Raw genomic sequence first — 15,299 nt, 5'->3', positions numbered from 1 at the left:
GTCTCCATCAGAAAGAAAGTATAACTCCAACCCAGCTCCCACCTCTACTACACAGCCCTCCCTAATTGAAAGCACTGATGCTGTCAGTCGCAGACTGTGAGAGGAGCGTCAATTTCGAGGTCCGAGTGCTTGGTGGTATAAATGGTACGATGAGCGTGGAGGAGGATACATGTCTATATACGCGTAAAAAAGGGGTATTAAGCTTGCGCTTGAAAAGATCAACAAGAGAAACATGCAAATGTACAGTACGGCACGCATTCAAGGGACAGAGCCATGTCCATCAACCTTTACGTGCGAACACGCCCATCCTCACTCGCCCTCGGACTCTGCCTTCGACTATTCATCGTCGTATTCCTCTCCGTCTCCTCCGTCAATGTATCCAGACTCCTCGCCGGACTAGGCGTCGTGCCCCTACTACTCCTACTCCTGCTCGGACTTCCCGGTCGCGAAGTAGCAATCTCGTAGCTGGGGAGCGCGGCGTCGGTCACCATGGGCGCTCTACCGGGCGTGCGCACAGCCGTGTTGTAACTGGGCGTGCGCGCGAGGGCGTCCATGTCGTAACTTGACGGCGGGAGGTCGAAGTAGGCGTGTTCGCTGTTTGTTGCGGGCGTGCTATCGCCGGAGGATTGTTGGCGTTGGGGCTGGAAGCGCGTGGGCGGGTCGTGGTGTGATATGTCGAGATTCTGGAGTCGGTGTTGGAGGGCTACTGCAGATGCCCCGCCGCCGTTTGCGACGGCGTTGAGCGATGTGAGGTCGTCTGCGGAGCCGGTGCGGCTTTGGGCGTAGAAGGGCGTGTTGGCGCCGCTGTTCATCATGCTGTGGTAGCCGCCGGGAGTCATGAAGCCGGCGGGGTCGATGTCGTTGTAAAGCTCGTCGAGCTGATGCAGCCCATACGTAGGGGGCGCATTTTGGTTGACTTCGTCTTGGAAGGCTTGCTGGCTGATGATGGCGTTGTCTACGACCACGCTCTGGTCTTCGTTCGGAGGCAGGTTCGGCGAAATGAACAGGTGGACGTGGTTCTTGACGAGGAGCTGGCTGGTGTGACCCTCAGGATTCTTGAGATTAACATACAGCCGGAGTTTGTGCGTGAGGCGAATGTTCTCCGTATCGACCGACTGCCGGCAGTTTTTGAGCGATTTGGGGAGGTCCAACGTCATGGAAAAGCGATGCGACTCGTCAAACATTTCATCTGCCTCTTCCACGCCCTCGGGGACCCTGTTTGCTGAATTTGGGGGCATGTCGCCTTCGGTCACAGCGACCTGGACGTCCGTCTGGTGACTTATCCGTCTGCCAGCGTAATCTGCGAAGAGCTGGCGGGACTCGATGAGCTCCATTTTGATCGTCGCTATCTCGACGCCTTTGCGGAGTGGAATCAGGACGAAGTCTGCCGTGATCTGCGTTCCAACGATGTAGTTCTTCTGCGGAACCGTGATTTTGTAGGCCAGCTTATTCGCCCAGATGTCCTCGTTGATCTGCTCCATGGGCATCGTCTCGAGCAGGTCGCGGCCGAGGGTGCGAATGACGCGGATGTGCGATGTGGCAGAGAGCTGCTTGCTCATGTACCCTCGATCGACAGTCGCCTTGAGGTTGTAGACGATCCAGTTGGTCGGCAGCCCCTCGACGCTCTGGTCGAGGTTGTTGGGCATCTTGAAGCTGAAGTCCCACTCATGGTAGCCGGCGTTGATTTTGTGTGCCTTGTGCTTGCTCGCATCGTGGGGGAAGAGGTTCACGTGCTCGACGAGGAAGTTGGTCTTGTGCGCAATGGGCTGCGGGCTCACCGTGTTGGTCAAATGCCATCTGTCGCAGTATTAGCCTGCGAGGTTGCGGGTTTTGGGAAGCGTGGCGCCCTACGAGACCTTGCGCGTGCCCGTCAGCGAGATGCGAACGCCCCGCACGGATATCGACTCTGGGTTTGTGAGGATGAGCTTGCCCCTCAGCTCTGTCTCGTGCGACTCGGACGACTCTCCATAAAAGACAACAAAAGGCGACTCCGGCCTGGAAATAGTCAGCCTCGCAATTCAACAGAAACCTCTTCTACGGATCCTTTTCGCTCGGCAATTTCTTTGTTAGGGCGCGCAACTTACTTGATCTCGAGCACAGGCGCAATGCTTCTGCCAAAAACTCCGACGCTCGGGAGAGGCATGATGTAACGAGGGACAGGGCAAGCAACCACCAAAATCAAACCACCATGCCACTCGATAGGACCGGGGACTGCGCAGATAAAGTAGTGCTGGGAATGCAAATGTCCGCCTGTCGGTAACTGCCTGCTTGTGAATTCACCGGTGCCGATGCAGTAATACTCGCAAACGGTCCTGTAGTGAGAGTGTGGCTTTGGCTTTGGGGCTGAGTTCGCTGCGTGGGTAGAAAGAGGCCAGTGGGATGCAAGCGGTCCACGGGTAGATTCGAGTTATGTATCAAGAAGATCGGTGGGCCACTTTGGGCACTTCCCTTTCTCTGGCTCAACCGCGGCCGCCTGCGTTGGTTGCGTTGGATACACACCTTATCCACGCTTCTCCCACGCCTGCGGGCAAGGGCGGCCTGCCCTGCTAGCCAACCCAACCTGCACCCTGATGAGCTCACACGGAAAAACAAGTGGATACACAGCTGGACGTGTAGGGGTGCATGGCTGCGTGCATCATCGCCCTAGCGTCGCTTCTACGCGTCTTGGAAAACCTTTTGGCGGCGGGCTTCAAAGAAGGTAGCCCGCGAACGGCGTTGAATGACAAGCACGTGCGGCTGCATTGCGTGCTTGCTCGTGAAAGCTTATTTTGGCACCGAGATAACAGTTCTCAAAACACAACTGTCATACTCAATACCAGACACTGTCTGACAGGTGCCGCTGCGGTCGTCGGCCTTCTCCCCGGTTACACACGCCCGGAGCCTCATGGATTGGTACTTGATATCGCGTTTCGCGCACAGATCCCACTTTATTGCGCCACACAAGCACCATCATCGGCCAACGTGCGTTCGAAACGTAGGCCAAGCTGCGATAATGCACCTCGCCGGTTTCTAGAAGCATGCACGTGGGTGTTGGAGAAAGATTGTGATCAGGCTTTTGGTACGCCTATCGTGTTGGGATGGCATGGCGTTATCGCTTGTGGCGTCGAGGCTGAAAACTTCGCTATAAGCCTCCTGCACTTGTGAAGGCATGTAAGCGCCCGTGCCTGTCGCAGCATGGCTCGCCAACAGCATCTCGAAACACGAGGCTACTGTAGTTGCAATGTAGTTCGCGACACCTAAACTCGGCCCGAGCGAGCGTGGCCACGAAAATCTGCGGCTGCTAATCTAGAGCCTGCATTGCATTGCCGCAGCTGGGCCACAGATCGCCCTACGACACCGTGATATCAGTCGAGGCTCATGCGAACAAAGGCTCCTGAAGAACCCGTTCGTCTCCACTGATATGTACCGGGACTTGTTAGATGTGGATGCACGACGTTGATGTTCTCTGTACCACCACACAACTACCCGTGTCGTTCGATGGATGAGGCTCGGGACGCGCGATGCGGGCGCATGTACAACGTCGCACAGGCGCATGCAAGTCGATCTGCGCAGGGCTGACACGTCCGATGCTGGAAAACAGTGTGCACGTCTTGCATGTGCTTCCACATCGGGTCGATACGGAAAAGGCCCGCGTATACCCGTACAAAAACACCAGGGACGTTTGCTCCATATAGTGGGGCTCTGAGACCATTGTATTAGGAATACCATCTAGGATACCACTGTCTATGCTCCAAGCGTGGTGGATTGCCTCGGGAGGATTACCGGGTCTCACATCAGAGTGTGTTCCACAACTCAAAGTCTATCAGACCTGATGGCGTGTCTTGAAGCATGTCAGACTTGCTCTATCAAATCCAACACTCCAACCCATGACAACCACGTCGCATCATCTACCCACGTTTACACGTTATTCGTCGAAGCCACCGACTGACCGCTGTCGTCGTTGCTCGCGCCTTCTTTCGGCCGGTCCCATGTTCGAATGTGGCCTGAGAGAAATTTGTTAGCGATCCACTTCCTTATCAGCTTCAACAAAGACCTCAAGTTCAACAAACGCAAAATGTGGGTCCAAGTGCGACACAGGGCGGGTGTTCCTGAGCGTGGCGCGAGGACAAGCCTCAGCGCACATTTTAGGTGGAACGTGCGAAGCTTGGTACCCGTGCTGCGATGCGGTGAGGAAGTTTGTTGACTCACCTTTTTCACATGTCGTCAGGATGCAATCCTCTTCGAAGCCGAGCCAGACTACAGGATGCTCATCCACTGTTTTTGCCTGCGTTCCAGTTAGTCGACGGCGTTCGTTATTCCATTTGAGCACGTACAAGCACCGGTGGCAACATGGCTGCGCGCGCCCGAGGTTCGACTGGATGCACCACCTCTTCATCTTCAACAAGGCTGCCAGAAGTGAGATTCGAGTTGGATCGAAGCCTGTTGGCGCTGCTGTCGGTCCGCGTCCGCTGCATCTTCAGGTTCGACGAGGTAATACTATTGCGTTGTCGTACGGAGGCCTGATACTGAAGTCAGTCATCATTTTTCAATATTCGCGTGCATTGAGAACATACCGCTTTTGGCCTATGTAGCATGCTAACGCTGAAGTCCCACAACAATAACCGACAGTCTTCACCAACACTGCCGATACGGTAGTTGCGATCATCGCAGCGCCAAGGGTCGAATTGAACCGCAGTGACCCATGAATTGTGGCCTTGACAACGCGCGACGAGCATTCTATCCTCTAGGGACCAGATCGATACAAGATCATCTTGGCCCACCAGTGACGATGTACCGTCCATCTGGCGACCAACAAACGCAAATCATACCGCCATAGTAGCTCATGTAGTGGTGTAACAGCCTGGTCCACGTTAGAAAGGTCCCCACGAATGCAAAATGCAGACTTACTTCTCCTCCAAGAAATCGATGATCCGGAATGAACCGTCCTCGGATACAACGGCGAGGTGTCGGCGATCCGGCGAGAACTCAAATGCGTTGATTTTGGAACTCGAGATTTGCCAGCAAGATACTGGGTTCGCCTTCTGGTTTTTGGAGTTGACCGATTTTTTGACGGTAAGATGGGCTTTCTTGCCAGCATCGGACATGACGTCTTCTGCACTCGTTGACTGGTCCTCTGCAACAAATACAGCATCCTCTTTCTCCTTGTCATACACGACAAGACCCCCATCCATGTGCGCCGCGAGGAAAAGGTTCTCGCTGTTGGGCAACCATCGAACTTCGGACACGGGCGTGGGGTTGATTACCCCGTTTTTGTTGATTCGAGAGTACTTCTGCGACATGGGTTCGTACCATATTATATCGCCAGTGGAAAAGCCCATGACGATATCGAGATGGTTTGGTCCTTTTGTAATCTGGTTTATGTCGTGACACAGAGCATGTGCCTTGGTGAACAGAATCTTGGTCATGTGCTCTTCCTTTGTGGGCGAGGTCAGATCTAGCCACTGCAGAGCACGATTGATGTTCGCGAAAGCGTAATGTCCATTCGGATTATGCTCCTGCAGTCGCTTTGACAAGGCCTCATGGGGAATCACGCGCGACACGAATGACGAATTGCTCTTAACAATGTTGCTCTTGGGTTTCCGCTTCTTAAGAGGGTCCTTGGAGTCTTTCCCATTGACCACAGCCAGCGCCGCATTGCCCTCGCCAAAGACGGGTGTATGCAAGCCCTCAAGTGGGGACGAGGCAACGCCGTTGACACCCTGCGAGCCCGTATCGCTGGCCTGGCTATGCGATTCGTGCGGCGATTCCTGTATGCTTGGGGGAACTTGCGACCGAGTACTGTTGCGTGTGCCGAACCGGTACAGCTGTGAAGTCGAGGGCTGACGGGGCGCGAGAGCCACCAAAGAAAGCTTGGTGCCGCATGTGGGTGGGCTCACGGTGGTCGCAAGAGGGTTCGGGTTGTGGACAGGCGCTTCGGAGGGATGAGGGGGCGGCGTAGCCAGGTGCAGTTCGTCGCGAAGCACGTATGTACCTGGCGCGCTCGCGTTAGCATAAATGTCTTGGTAGTAACAGAATCATGGAAGCTTACCTTCTCCTACCACCAATTGGTACTCGGGCCCCTTTGGATGCGTCAGGGTATTGTTGGTCTCGATTATCTGCCCTGGAGGCAGGCCAGGATACCCGCCTTGTGCCATGTCAGTCTCGGTCGCCACACATGGGATATGTCTACCGTACCTGTGGGATACCGTGGCGGTGGTGGCAGTACACTTTGGCTGGGTCAGCGAACGTCTACTGCGTACATGTACAGCAAGCAGTTGGGACTGCGATTGGTGCATTCTCGGCCGTCAGCCGGCAGGTCGAGTACTTACAACATGGTGAAGTGTCGCGCGACAAGCAATGAGACGGGCAACAAACAACGATTCGATCAGGTCCAGGTCACGGGGCTGGAGAGTGGTCAGTCGTAGGTGCGCCAACAGACCCGAGAGACAATATCTGGGCGCGTTGTGCCGTGAAGGGAAAGGCCGGCCATGGATTCGGAAGACGGGCCACCTGGGGAAGTGCGGAGAGTGCGGCGCATGCTTGCCGTGCCTGAAGCCCCGGCCAGCACGCCTCACCGGACACATTCGTCTCGTCCATGGTTGGAGGAAAGGCTGGAGCCGGCACCAATTCGGCGGATATGCAGGGTCTCTTGCAGCCAGGGTGAAGGCAAGTCATAACGTGCATTCCCAGCAGCTTGGAGAACACGCGGGGAAGCCGTGGTGGGCGCGCACGGGCGCGAAGCTGCAAAGTGTCGCTCGCCGCTGCTGATCGAGGCGCCAACCACAACCAAACCTAAACCACTGCAATCGCCATGCCATTATAACCATGCTGTCCAGATATGGCGACTGGTAAGTCAGCTTGCTTCTGCGCCCACTTCTCTGCGCACAGCCAACATCATTGCCGCAGTCCGGATATGTGTGTGCGGTGACGATGGAGTCGGCAAGAGCTCCATTATCACGTCGCTCGTCAAGAATGTCTTCGTCACGGCAAAGATCCAGCCCGTGCTGCCCCAGGTAACGCTGCCGCCGTCGCTGGGCACGCCCGACAACGTCTCTACCACCATCGTCGACACCTCGGCCCTGCCCCACGAGCGCGATGTCCTCCGCAAAGAACTGCGCAAGTCCAACGTCATCCTGCTGGTCTACTCGGACCACTACAGCTACGAGAGGGTTGCGCTGTTCTGGATGCCCTACTTCCGTTCGCTGGGCGTGAATGTTCCGGTAGTGCTGTGTGCAAACAAATCAGAGCTGGCTTCGAATGGCACAACGTCGCAAGTGGTGGCCGAGGAGATGCTGCCGCTGATGAACGAGTTCAAGGAGATCGACTCGTGCATACGGACGAGCGCAAAGGAACACCACAACATCAACGAAGTCTTCTTCCTCTGCCAAAAGGCCGTCACCCACCCGATTGCGCCACTCTACGACTCCAAGGAGAATGCCCTCAAGCCCGCCGCAGTGTCTGCGCTGCAGCGCGTCTTCCACCTGTGTGACAAGGACAAGGACGGCTACTGGAGCGATCGTGAGATCCACGACTTTCAGCTCAAGTGCTTTGAGAAGCCGCTCGGCGACGACGACCTGGCCAACATCAAGCGGTCGATGGAGCGCTTCGCCCCAGGTGCGACCGACGAGTACGGCATGGATGAAAAGGGCTTCCTCCTGTTGAACAAGATCTTCGCTGAAAAGGGGCGCCACGAGACCATTTGGATCATACTGCGCAAGTTCCACTATACCGACAGTCTCAGTCTGCAGGACACCTTTCTGCGTCCCAAGTTCGACGTCCCCCAGTTCTCGTCTGCTGAGCTCAGCCCCTCGGGATATCGCTTCTTTGTCGATCTGTTCCTGAAGTTCGATCACGACAACGATGGTGGCCTGAACGACCAAGAGTTGGCCAATTTGTTTGCGCCCACCCCAGGCATCCCAGCATCGTGGATAGAGTCCTCATTTCCATCTTGCACAGTCCGAAACGAAGCTGGATACATAACGCTGCAAGGCTGGCTCGCGCAGTGGAGCATGACAACCTTTGAGGAGCCGAAGACCACGTTGGAGTATCTCGCATACCTCGGGTTTGAGAGCAACGACCGAGGAGGAACTACGAGTGCACTCAAAGTGACCAAAGCCCGCAAGCGACGTAATAAGCCCGGGCGGGTCGAGCGCAATGTCATTTTGTGCTACGTGTTGGGTTCAAGTGGCAGTGGGAAGAGCGCTCTGCTGTCTGCGTTCCTGCAGCGGCCGTTCAGTCACATGTACCATCCGACAATCAAGCCCCGGTCGGCGGTGAACAGCGTGGAACTGAAGGGCGGCAAGCAATGCTACCTAATCTTGGAAGAGCTTGGCGAATTGGAACCCGCCATACTGGAGAACCAAGCGAAGCTTGATGCGTGCGACCTGCTGTGCTACACTTACGACTCGAGCGATCCCGACAGCTTCGCGCACATTGTTGAAACGCGCAAGAAGTATCCTCATCTCGACCAGATACCAGCCGTATATACGGCGATGAAGGCGGATCTAGATAAAACGATGCAGCGTTGTGAGCAGCAGCCGGATGAGTACACCAGCGCGCTGAAGATGTCACCGCCACTGCATGTCAGTGCAACGTGGAACAGCATCTCGGAGTTGTTTGTCCATGTAAGCGCACGCTTTGGCTCGAATTCGTGGACGAAAATACTAACGAGCTGCAGTTGGCTGAAAGCGCAACGCACCCATCTACGGCCTTCCCAAAGCAGGAAGAAGACCCCTACGACAACCTCAACCTGTACCTGGCGTTGGGCGCCGTGACGTGCGCCGTCGCGTCGGCGATTTTCATATGGAAGCGCAATAGCAGCAGCTTGTGAGTATGGACTTGTCAATGTGTGTTGCGTGGGTATATGAAAGGATTCCCTTCTCACAAGTGTATATTATACGGTCTCCTAGAACGAATGGATGAAGTTACGCTTTTGGCTATGCTCAATCTGCCGTTGCAACTTCAACACTGCGCTAGAACGTGTTCCGTGTTCTTGCCGCCAAATGTTCTGTCGCACAAGAAAGTCAAGGTGAGACTGTGTTGCTGTCAGATGCTGCTGTGTAAGCGCTACAGCTGGTGTTAGACGGTGACATCACTTGGTGGTGCGATTTAGCACGAGCGAATAGGGCCCAATGCAGGGCCCGGGACCGTGTACCCCTGAAGGGCACCGCCAGCGCCATGCGTGTAGCCGGATACGGGCAAGGCGCTAATATGTTTAGACGTCGAAGCCGGTGGCTATGCGATCGCTGGCGACACTTGGACGGTGATGGGCAAGATTTGCAGCCGCGCACCAGCAATGTTAGAGCATGACGGCGCTGGTGGGCAGCTGGGAGCCCATGGCAGCCCAGCAGAAGCGTGCTCGTGTGTGCGGTGGGGGGCTTCCAAGTGCAGGCGGCCGGGGAGTCACAGCGGCGGGTAGGCACGCAGATAGTTGATGTGATGGAGGGAGACATGGCGGCGGCGGCACGAGAAGACCAGCGGCTGGAGCACGCAGACATTCACTCGCTCCTCGCCCCGTGGCTGACTTGCTTCATCGACCGAGCTCGAGGGCTGACGTCTCTTTTCAGAGGGCCGGCCGGTGCACGCAGCATCTCTCGACCAGACTGTTTGGGCCCTAGCCTCGTTAGCCTACAGGTCAAGCAACAACCTCACAATTCAATCACCGAAGCCTCTTGGACATGGATGCGCTGATATCCGCCCCTGCGCCGCTGCACCACCCGCTCACCCTCGCCGCCCGTGGTTGTTGATGTCCTTCGATGCCCTCTTCGCCCGTGAATTTTCCTGAACAGGGAGCCATCGTGGCCATCAGCCAACCGAGATCTCCGCATTCCTCAGGCTGGGGCAGCCAGCATGGTAAGTGCAAACAGTGCAATGCTGCACGCGGGCCCGTCGCCGGCGGAGGGAGACAGAGGCAGAGGCAGAGGCAGAGGCAGCGTGCTCACTGCTCACGAGTCTCGTCGCTGCCGGGGTGTGACCAACCTCACGGCTCGCTCCCGACAAAGGCCCGCGGAGACGCCCAGCTCCCCCATACTCTTGTGTAGCCATGTTCACGCTGCAGTTGCTGACTACTTCTCCGCACTCTCCGCAGGCCAACGATCGAGCCCGCGAACTCGAGCGCGTGTACCAGATGCGACGCGGCCATGTTCCACAAATCTCGATAAGCGATGACAACCACCACGTTACCGAAGCCATAGGCGATCTGTACGGCGGCGACAGCGACACAGAGCCCTCCCGCCGCAACTCGCGGCCCCTGAGCTTCATCCCATCCCCCAACGGCGACTCCATCCAGTCTTTTGGCGCCTTTGAGCCCTTCGACCCCTTCCCCGCCGCGCCGCCCGCCAGAAGCCCGCTGCGTCCCCAGATGGCCGCCAGCTCGCCCCCCGACCCGCCCGCGGGCAGCAGCAGCCACGGCGAAGGCACACCCAGCAGCATCGCTGTGCCCGCGAACAAGCGCACCTCGTTCTCGCACCACGGCAGCCCCCACAGCCACGGCCCGCTCTCACCGCCGCTGTCGCGCACCAACTCGGACACGGCCTCGCAGCAGTTCCCCCTCAATGACCTGGACTACGAGTCGAGCCCCGCCGGCCTCGCCCAGGAGCTGAGCAACCTGCAGGCCATTCGCAGGATGTCCATGGGCGTCAACAATGCCGACCCGGACCTGCCCTCGTTCAAGTCGAATGGCCCCCCCTCGCCGCCCGCCCTGTCCGACGACGATGACCCTGCAAAGTTGTTCTGGGTGCCCGCCCGGTTACACCCCGAGCTAGCGCCCATGGAGTTCAAGACCTTCATCGAAGACAAGGTCAACACCATCCGCCGCCGCTCCGGCGACTCAGACTCGCTCTCGCCCGACGGCGCCCTGGGTCGACAGTCATCGGGCGGAGGGTTGCGGCGGAAGAAATCGATGCTGTCGCGGCAGATTGACAGCGGCTCGGGCTACAAAGACGGCGCGGAGCGGCTGGAGAGGCAGCGCTCAATCCACCAGCCAAACGGAGGCCTGTCCGACCTACAAGAACTCGAGCACATCCACGAAGACTCCACAGAGTTGGTGCGGCAGATGAGCTTGTCGGGCAAAGGCACCAGCGGAGATGGCGAAGTTGGTGCTGAGGGAGACCTCTCCATCGCACCCAGCAAGTTTGGCGGCCTCGGCACCCTGAAGCGGTCGACACGCACCACATATCGTCGGGGTAGCTTGCGGAAGGGAGGGCCACCGCTCTCGAGGCGGCTGATGACTGGGCGTCAGGGGGACACCGACACCGAGGAATCGCCCTCGACCTCCCCCACGCGAACCAGCATGCCCGAGGTGCCACCACTCCCACTTTCTCGTGTGCAATCAGAGCCTGTCAACGGCCAATTTGAAGGACCCTCGAACTTTTCGCGACCCCGCAGACGCTCTCCTCCGGATTCACATAGGCCTGGATCAGCCGAGGGCACAAGGCCAGCATCGTCCGAACAGACTACAGAAGAAAAGTCAAGACCGCAGCAGAAAGCGTTCCATTCTCGTATCGCCTCCAACGGTCGGACTTCAGCGCATCTGCCAGGCTACAAGCCGCCGACATTGGCGTCCCCAGTGCCTCAGATTATTGAAACCCCGCCGCCCCAAGAACCAGACCGAAGGCAACAGCAGTTTCTGCCTCCTGAACGCCATTCCTCACGCCAGCCTCCTCCTCCGCAACAACAGCCCAATGGACCTCGCAACTTCCAGCAACCACCCCCTAACCAGCAGCACCAGCAACGGCAGCCATCCAATAGCCGGCAAAATCGCCATGCACAAGCAGCACAAAACTCTCCGATCAAAGCCGCACAATCGTTTGACGATCTTGTCCAGCACCCGACGCCTTTGCCTGGAAACACGACCAGAACAGACAACCTGTCCATCATTCCCAACCTGCCAGAAGAGAAGAAGTCGGACAAGAAGACCAAGGACAAGAAAGACGGCTCCGAAGGCTCGAGGAAGACCAGTTGGGGCTGGCTAACAGGCGGTGACAAAGATAAGGAGAAGGACAAGAAGGAGAAGGAAAAGGACAAGGACAACAAGGAAGAACGCGACAAGGAGCTTGCCAAGAAGGTGAAGAACAAGCTCAGCAAAAGTCAGGACAAGAGCCACGACGATACAAGGCTAGATGTACTGCAAACTTCCATCCAGGGTTCTGGTCGCGGACGTGAGAGTCTTGTTCTCGATCGCGAGGGTGTGAAGCTCGAAGAGGAACGCAAGAAGGAGAGCAACAGAAAGTCGTCCAGTGACGGCAAGAAGGAGAAGGAACCCGGTCTGCTGTCGTCCATCTTTGGCGGTGGTAAGAAGAAGGGTGACAAGGAGACCTCACAGAAGAAGGCTTCATTACGCGGTCTTTCTCCTGAGCCTCCGCCAAAGCCAAAGATCCCTGACGTTGACTACAACTGGACTCGCTTTTCAATCCTTGAGGAGCGTGCCATTTACCGCATGGCGCACATCAAGTTGGCCAACCCTCGTAGAGAGCTCTACTCGCAAGTGTTGCTGAGTAACTTCATGTACTCATACCTCGCCAAGGTCCAACAGATGCATCCGCAGATCCAGATTGGCAACTCAAAACAGGCCAGACAGGCGCAACAGCAGCAAGCCGCACAACAGAAGAAGGAGCAAGAGCAGCAACAGCCCCAAGCGCTACCTCAGCAGCAACAAGACCAGCCTCAACAGCGACAGTCTCGAGCACAACAATCCCAGCAGCAGCCCGATGAGTTTGCCCAATATCAACGGTACCAGCAGGTGAGCTTTTAAGCCTTCAGTATTGTTGATAATAACTAACAGTGTTTGCAGCAACAGGATCAATCTGACAAGAACGACTGGCCAAGTTCACAGCAGCAGCAAAACAACGCAGGTTCTCGGCAACCTCAGGAGAACGGCCACCACGTCCAAAGAAACCAGTACGGCAATCCATACGACCAAAATCCTCGCGACTCCCACCACTCGCAACACAACGCCAACGGCGGCGGTGGTAATGGCTACAGCGTCGCCAACACCCAAAACTACCTTGGACAAGGCAGCAAGCACGGCTACACCTACTCTGACTCCGACCAGAGCAGCCGGGCTGATGATGACATGTGGTAGCACCACTAGCAAACCAGCAGGCGTGACGGACATGAAGAATTATTTCGGACGCTGGAGCGTAGAAGATTTACGTCTTCTCTTGTACTATATATCATTTTCCCTTCCACCAAATTTTTCCGTCATATTGTCTAATGTTCTTTTTTTCCTCTCTTCACGTTGTGGGTAAGCTGGGCGTACAAGGCATGCATGGACGAGCGGATGGGATGAATGATTGCGAATGGAATGGAATTATCCGATGATGGGTGGATGCATACATACAATTGCAACTTTTCCGGGGGTGTTGCGGGGGATAGGATGGCTATGTAGCAATGGAGTGGGTATGTGGCATTTGATTTTCTTCTTCTTCATGCTTGGTGATTTGTGCTTGCCGATGATCTGTTTGGTTTGGCTTCTCGAAAACTGCTTACATGTCTGCATGCCTAGCGACGTGTTTTGACGGAAATGGAGGATTACCCTGACGCAAGAGTGTTCTTTGTTCCACTCTACAGCACCACAGACATGATCTCACATATTTCTGAACCTGCTCGTCATCGAGACGCTCGTATAACATCACCAAAACAGCAATGAGTAATGGTTTGTAGATCCCAGCATGCTCTTTTCTATATGTCGTCCTATCTCTATCTCTTGCCAACTCCTTACCAACTACGTTCTTTTTTTGCTTCTTTCAAGCGTAAGCTTAATATCCCCTTTTTCGGCATATATAGACATACGACTTTCCTCCACCATCCTGGCACCATGTACTTCACCCTTATTGTGTAGTGGCAGCTTGTGGTGGAGGATGGTCTTTACACATGGCATGGGCAAGGCGGTTACACGATACCATATCACTACTGCTTTTTACGGTCGGGCTGGTAGAAGTATGAAGCATGACGTGCGGGATGATCGTATGAGCTGTATGGAATAGATAATACTATTGCATTTCCACAAAAAATGAACTTCTCGACCCCCGCCTGATGATTCCATTCGATTTTTTCCATGCATTGCGACCGCGTTTTATAACGTAATAACACGGCTTTGCGATTCGATACACTGCCCTGCCTGCATTCAACTGGATTGTCGGGCTGTTCTGAGTCAACCTTGTGATTTGTATTCTCCTGGAAGCAGCACCGCGTTACTTGTATCAACGCCCGTGGACTCAGTCACACGCAACATCGTAAACATCACCTCATTGAGTGGTGACCTGCTAGCTGACGGTATGTATCATCATATCTCATTCTACTGTGGATAATGCTCAAACAAAAACCCCGCCGCCATTTCCACATTCCCATCCGTCGCATTCAGCGCCGCCACAGCCTCATGCTGCGCAAACCCCAACACCACCAACTTCTGCACCTCCTCGTCCGGCCATGCAGTACTCGGCGCCGGCAACGTCGTCACCATCTGTCTGATCTGATCCGCCGTAACGCCCAGCAACGGCTGCTCAGTGCGCGGCCGCGGCGGGTCTTCCACCCTCAACACCCTGCCCAGCGCCCCCACCCAGCCCGCCTGCACCGTCTCATTCCCCAATTCCAGCCCCGCGACATGCACGATGTCCTCCTCGCTATCCCCGGAGTTGAAGTACTCCCAGCCCATGACGCCGCCGAAGCCCTTGCCCACGGTTTTATACTTCTCCCGCAACTGGGCACATACATCCCCCAGCTTCCCCACGGGTACGTGCCCAGCCCCGTTGCCCGGGTTCGTCACAACGCCCAGCACGATTTTCTCGGGCTTCCACCCCGCGGCGATGATCGCGTCATACCACCCCGTCCCGCTCGCGTCGCCCCACCCGCAGTAGAATTGCGTGTTGTACCACGCTACTTCGCGGCCGTACACACTGCATTCGAGTTCTGCGTACGAGAAACCCGAGAGGTGGGGGAGCGTGGGATACAACGGGTTGGGACTGGGCCCGCTGGCGAGCATGTTGCGCGGCGGGCGCATGTGTGGCGGGATATTGGGGTCAGGGAGGAGAGCAGTGGCGACGGGTGCGAGGGTGATGAGGAAGTCTGCGCCGAAGTCTGCGCGCAGACGGGATATGAGGCGGGTGGTTGTGGAGAGGGGGGATAGGTTCTTCGATGTCAAGGTCGAGGCCGTTTATGTTGTGTGCGGCGATCACGGTGCGGAGAGGGGTGTAGTGTGCTTCGAACTACTTTGATGTGAGTATGAGCGGTAGAGGACGGAGTGAACGTGCGTGCGGGTTATCGGCCTCTTGCTCCTCCTTGTCCGTACTGCAGACTCATGGACTTTCTGCAGTGTCTACTTC

General features: G+C 56.2%; 6 protein-coding genes across 6 annotated transcripts; 2 read left to right on the top strand and 4 right to left on the bottom strand.

Moving 5' to 3' along the window:
* Positions 1 to 287: 287 nt before the first annotated feature.
* Positions 288 to 2,143, bottom strand: SNOG_13058 (hypothetical protein; the record flags this gene model as incomplete). Its single annotated transcript, XM_001803220.1, has 3 exons — positions 288 to 1,797; positions 1,852 to 1,995; positions 2,085 to 2,143. The coding sequence occupies 3 exons, from the start codon at positions 2,141 to 2,143 to the stop codon at positions 288 to 290; spliced, it is 1,713 nt and encodes a 570-aa protein (XP_001803272.1).
* A 2,740-nt stretch (positions 2,144 to 4,883) lies between these two features.
* Positions 4,884 to 6,134, bottom strand: SNOG_13057 (hypothetical protein; the record flags this gene model as incomplete). The annotated part of the gene is made up of 2 exons (XM_001803219.1): positions 4,884 to 5,971; positions 6,029 to 6,134. The coding sequence occupies 2 exons, from the start codon at positions 6,132 to 6,134 to the stop codon at positions 4,884 to 4,886; spliced, it is 1,194 nt and encodes a 397-aa protein (XP_001803271.1).
* A 683-nt stretch (positions 6,135 to 6,817) lies between these two features.
* On the top strand, positions 6,818 to 8,809 carry SNOG_13056 (hypothetical protein; the record flags this gene model as incomplete). The annotated part of the gene is made up of 3 exons (XM_001803218.1): positions 6,818 to 6,827; positions 6,868 to 8,603; positions 8,657 to 8,809. 3 exons carry the CDS (start codon positions 6,818 to 6,820, stop codon positions 8,807 to 8,809), a joined length of 1,899 nt encoding a protein of 632 aa, XP_001803270.1.
* Positions 8,810 to 9,381: 572 nt separating this feature from the next.
* SNOG_13055 (hypothetical protein) lies at positions 9,382 to 9,775 on the bottom strand (the record flags this gene model as incomplete). The annotated part of the gene is made up of 2 exons (XM_001803217.1): positions 9,382 to 9,606; positions 9,704 to 9,775. 2 exons carry the CDS (start codon positions 9,773 to 9,775, stop codon positions 9,382 to 9,384), a joined length of 297 nt encoding a protein of 98 aa, XP_001803269.1.
* Positions 9,776 to 10,021: 246 nt separating this feature from the next.
* On the top strand, positions 10,022 to 13,060 carry SNOG_13054 (hypothetical protein; the record flags this gene model as incomplete). The annotated part of the gene is made up of 4 exons (XM_001803216.1): positions 10,022 to 11,421; positions 11,555 to 11,784; positions 11,841 to 12,718; positions 12,761 to 13,060. The coding sequence occupies 4 exons, from the start codon at positions 10,022 to 10,024 to the stop codon at positions 13,058 to 13,060; spliced, it is 2,808 nt and encodes a 935-aa protein (XP_001803268.1).
* Positions 13,061 to 14,275: 1,215 nt separating this feature from the next.
* On the bottom strand, positions 14,276 to 14,959 carry SNOG_13053 (hypothetical protein; the record flags this gene model as incomplete). The annotated part of the gene is made up of 1 exon (XM_001803215.1): positions 14,276 to 14,959. One exon carries the CDS (start codon positions 14,957 to 14,959, stop codon positions 14,276 to 14,278), a length of 684 nt encoding a protein of 227 aa, XP_001803267.1.
* Positions 14,960 to 15,299: the final 340 nt, after the last annotated feature.

This window comes from Parastagonospora nodorum (genome assembly GCF_000146915.1).
Source record: "Parastagonospora nodorum SN15 chromosome Unknown scaffold_25, whole genome shotgun sequence".
Taxonomy (NCBI): domain Eukaryota; kingdom Fungi; phylum Ascomycota; class Dothideomycetes; order Pleosporales; family Phaeosphaeriaceae; genus Parastagonospora; species Parastagonospora nodorum.
This window is presented reverse-complemented; position numbering and strand designations above follow the sequence as displayed.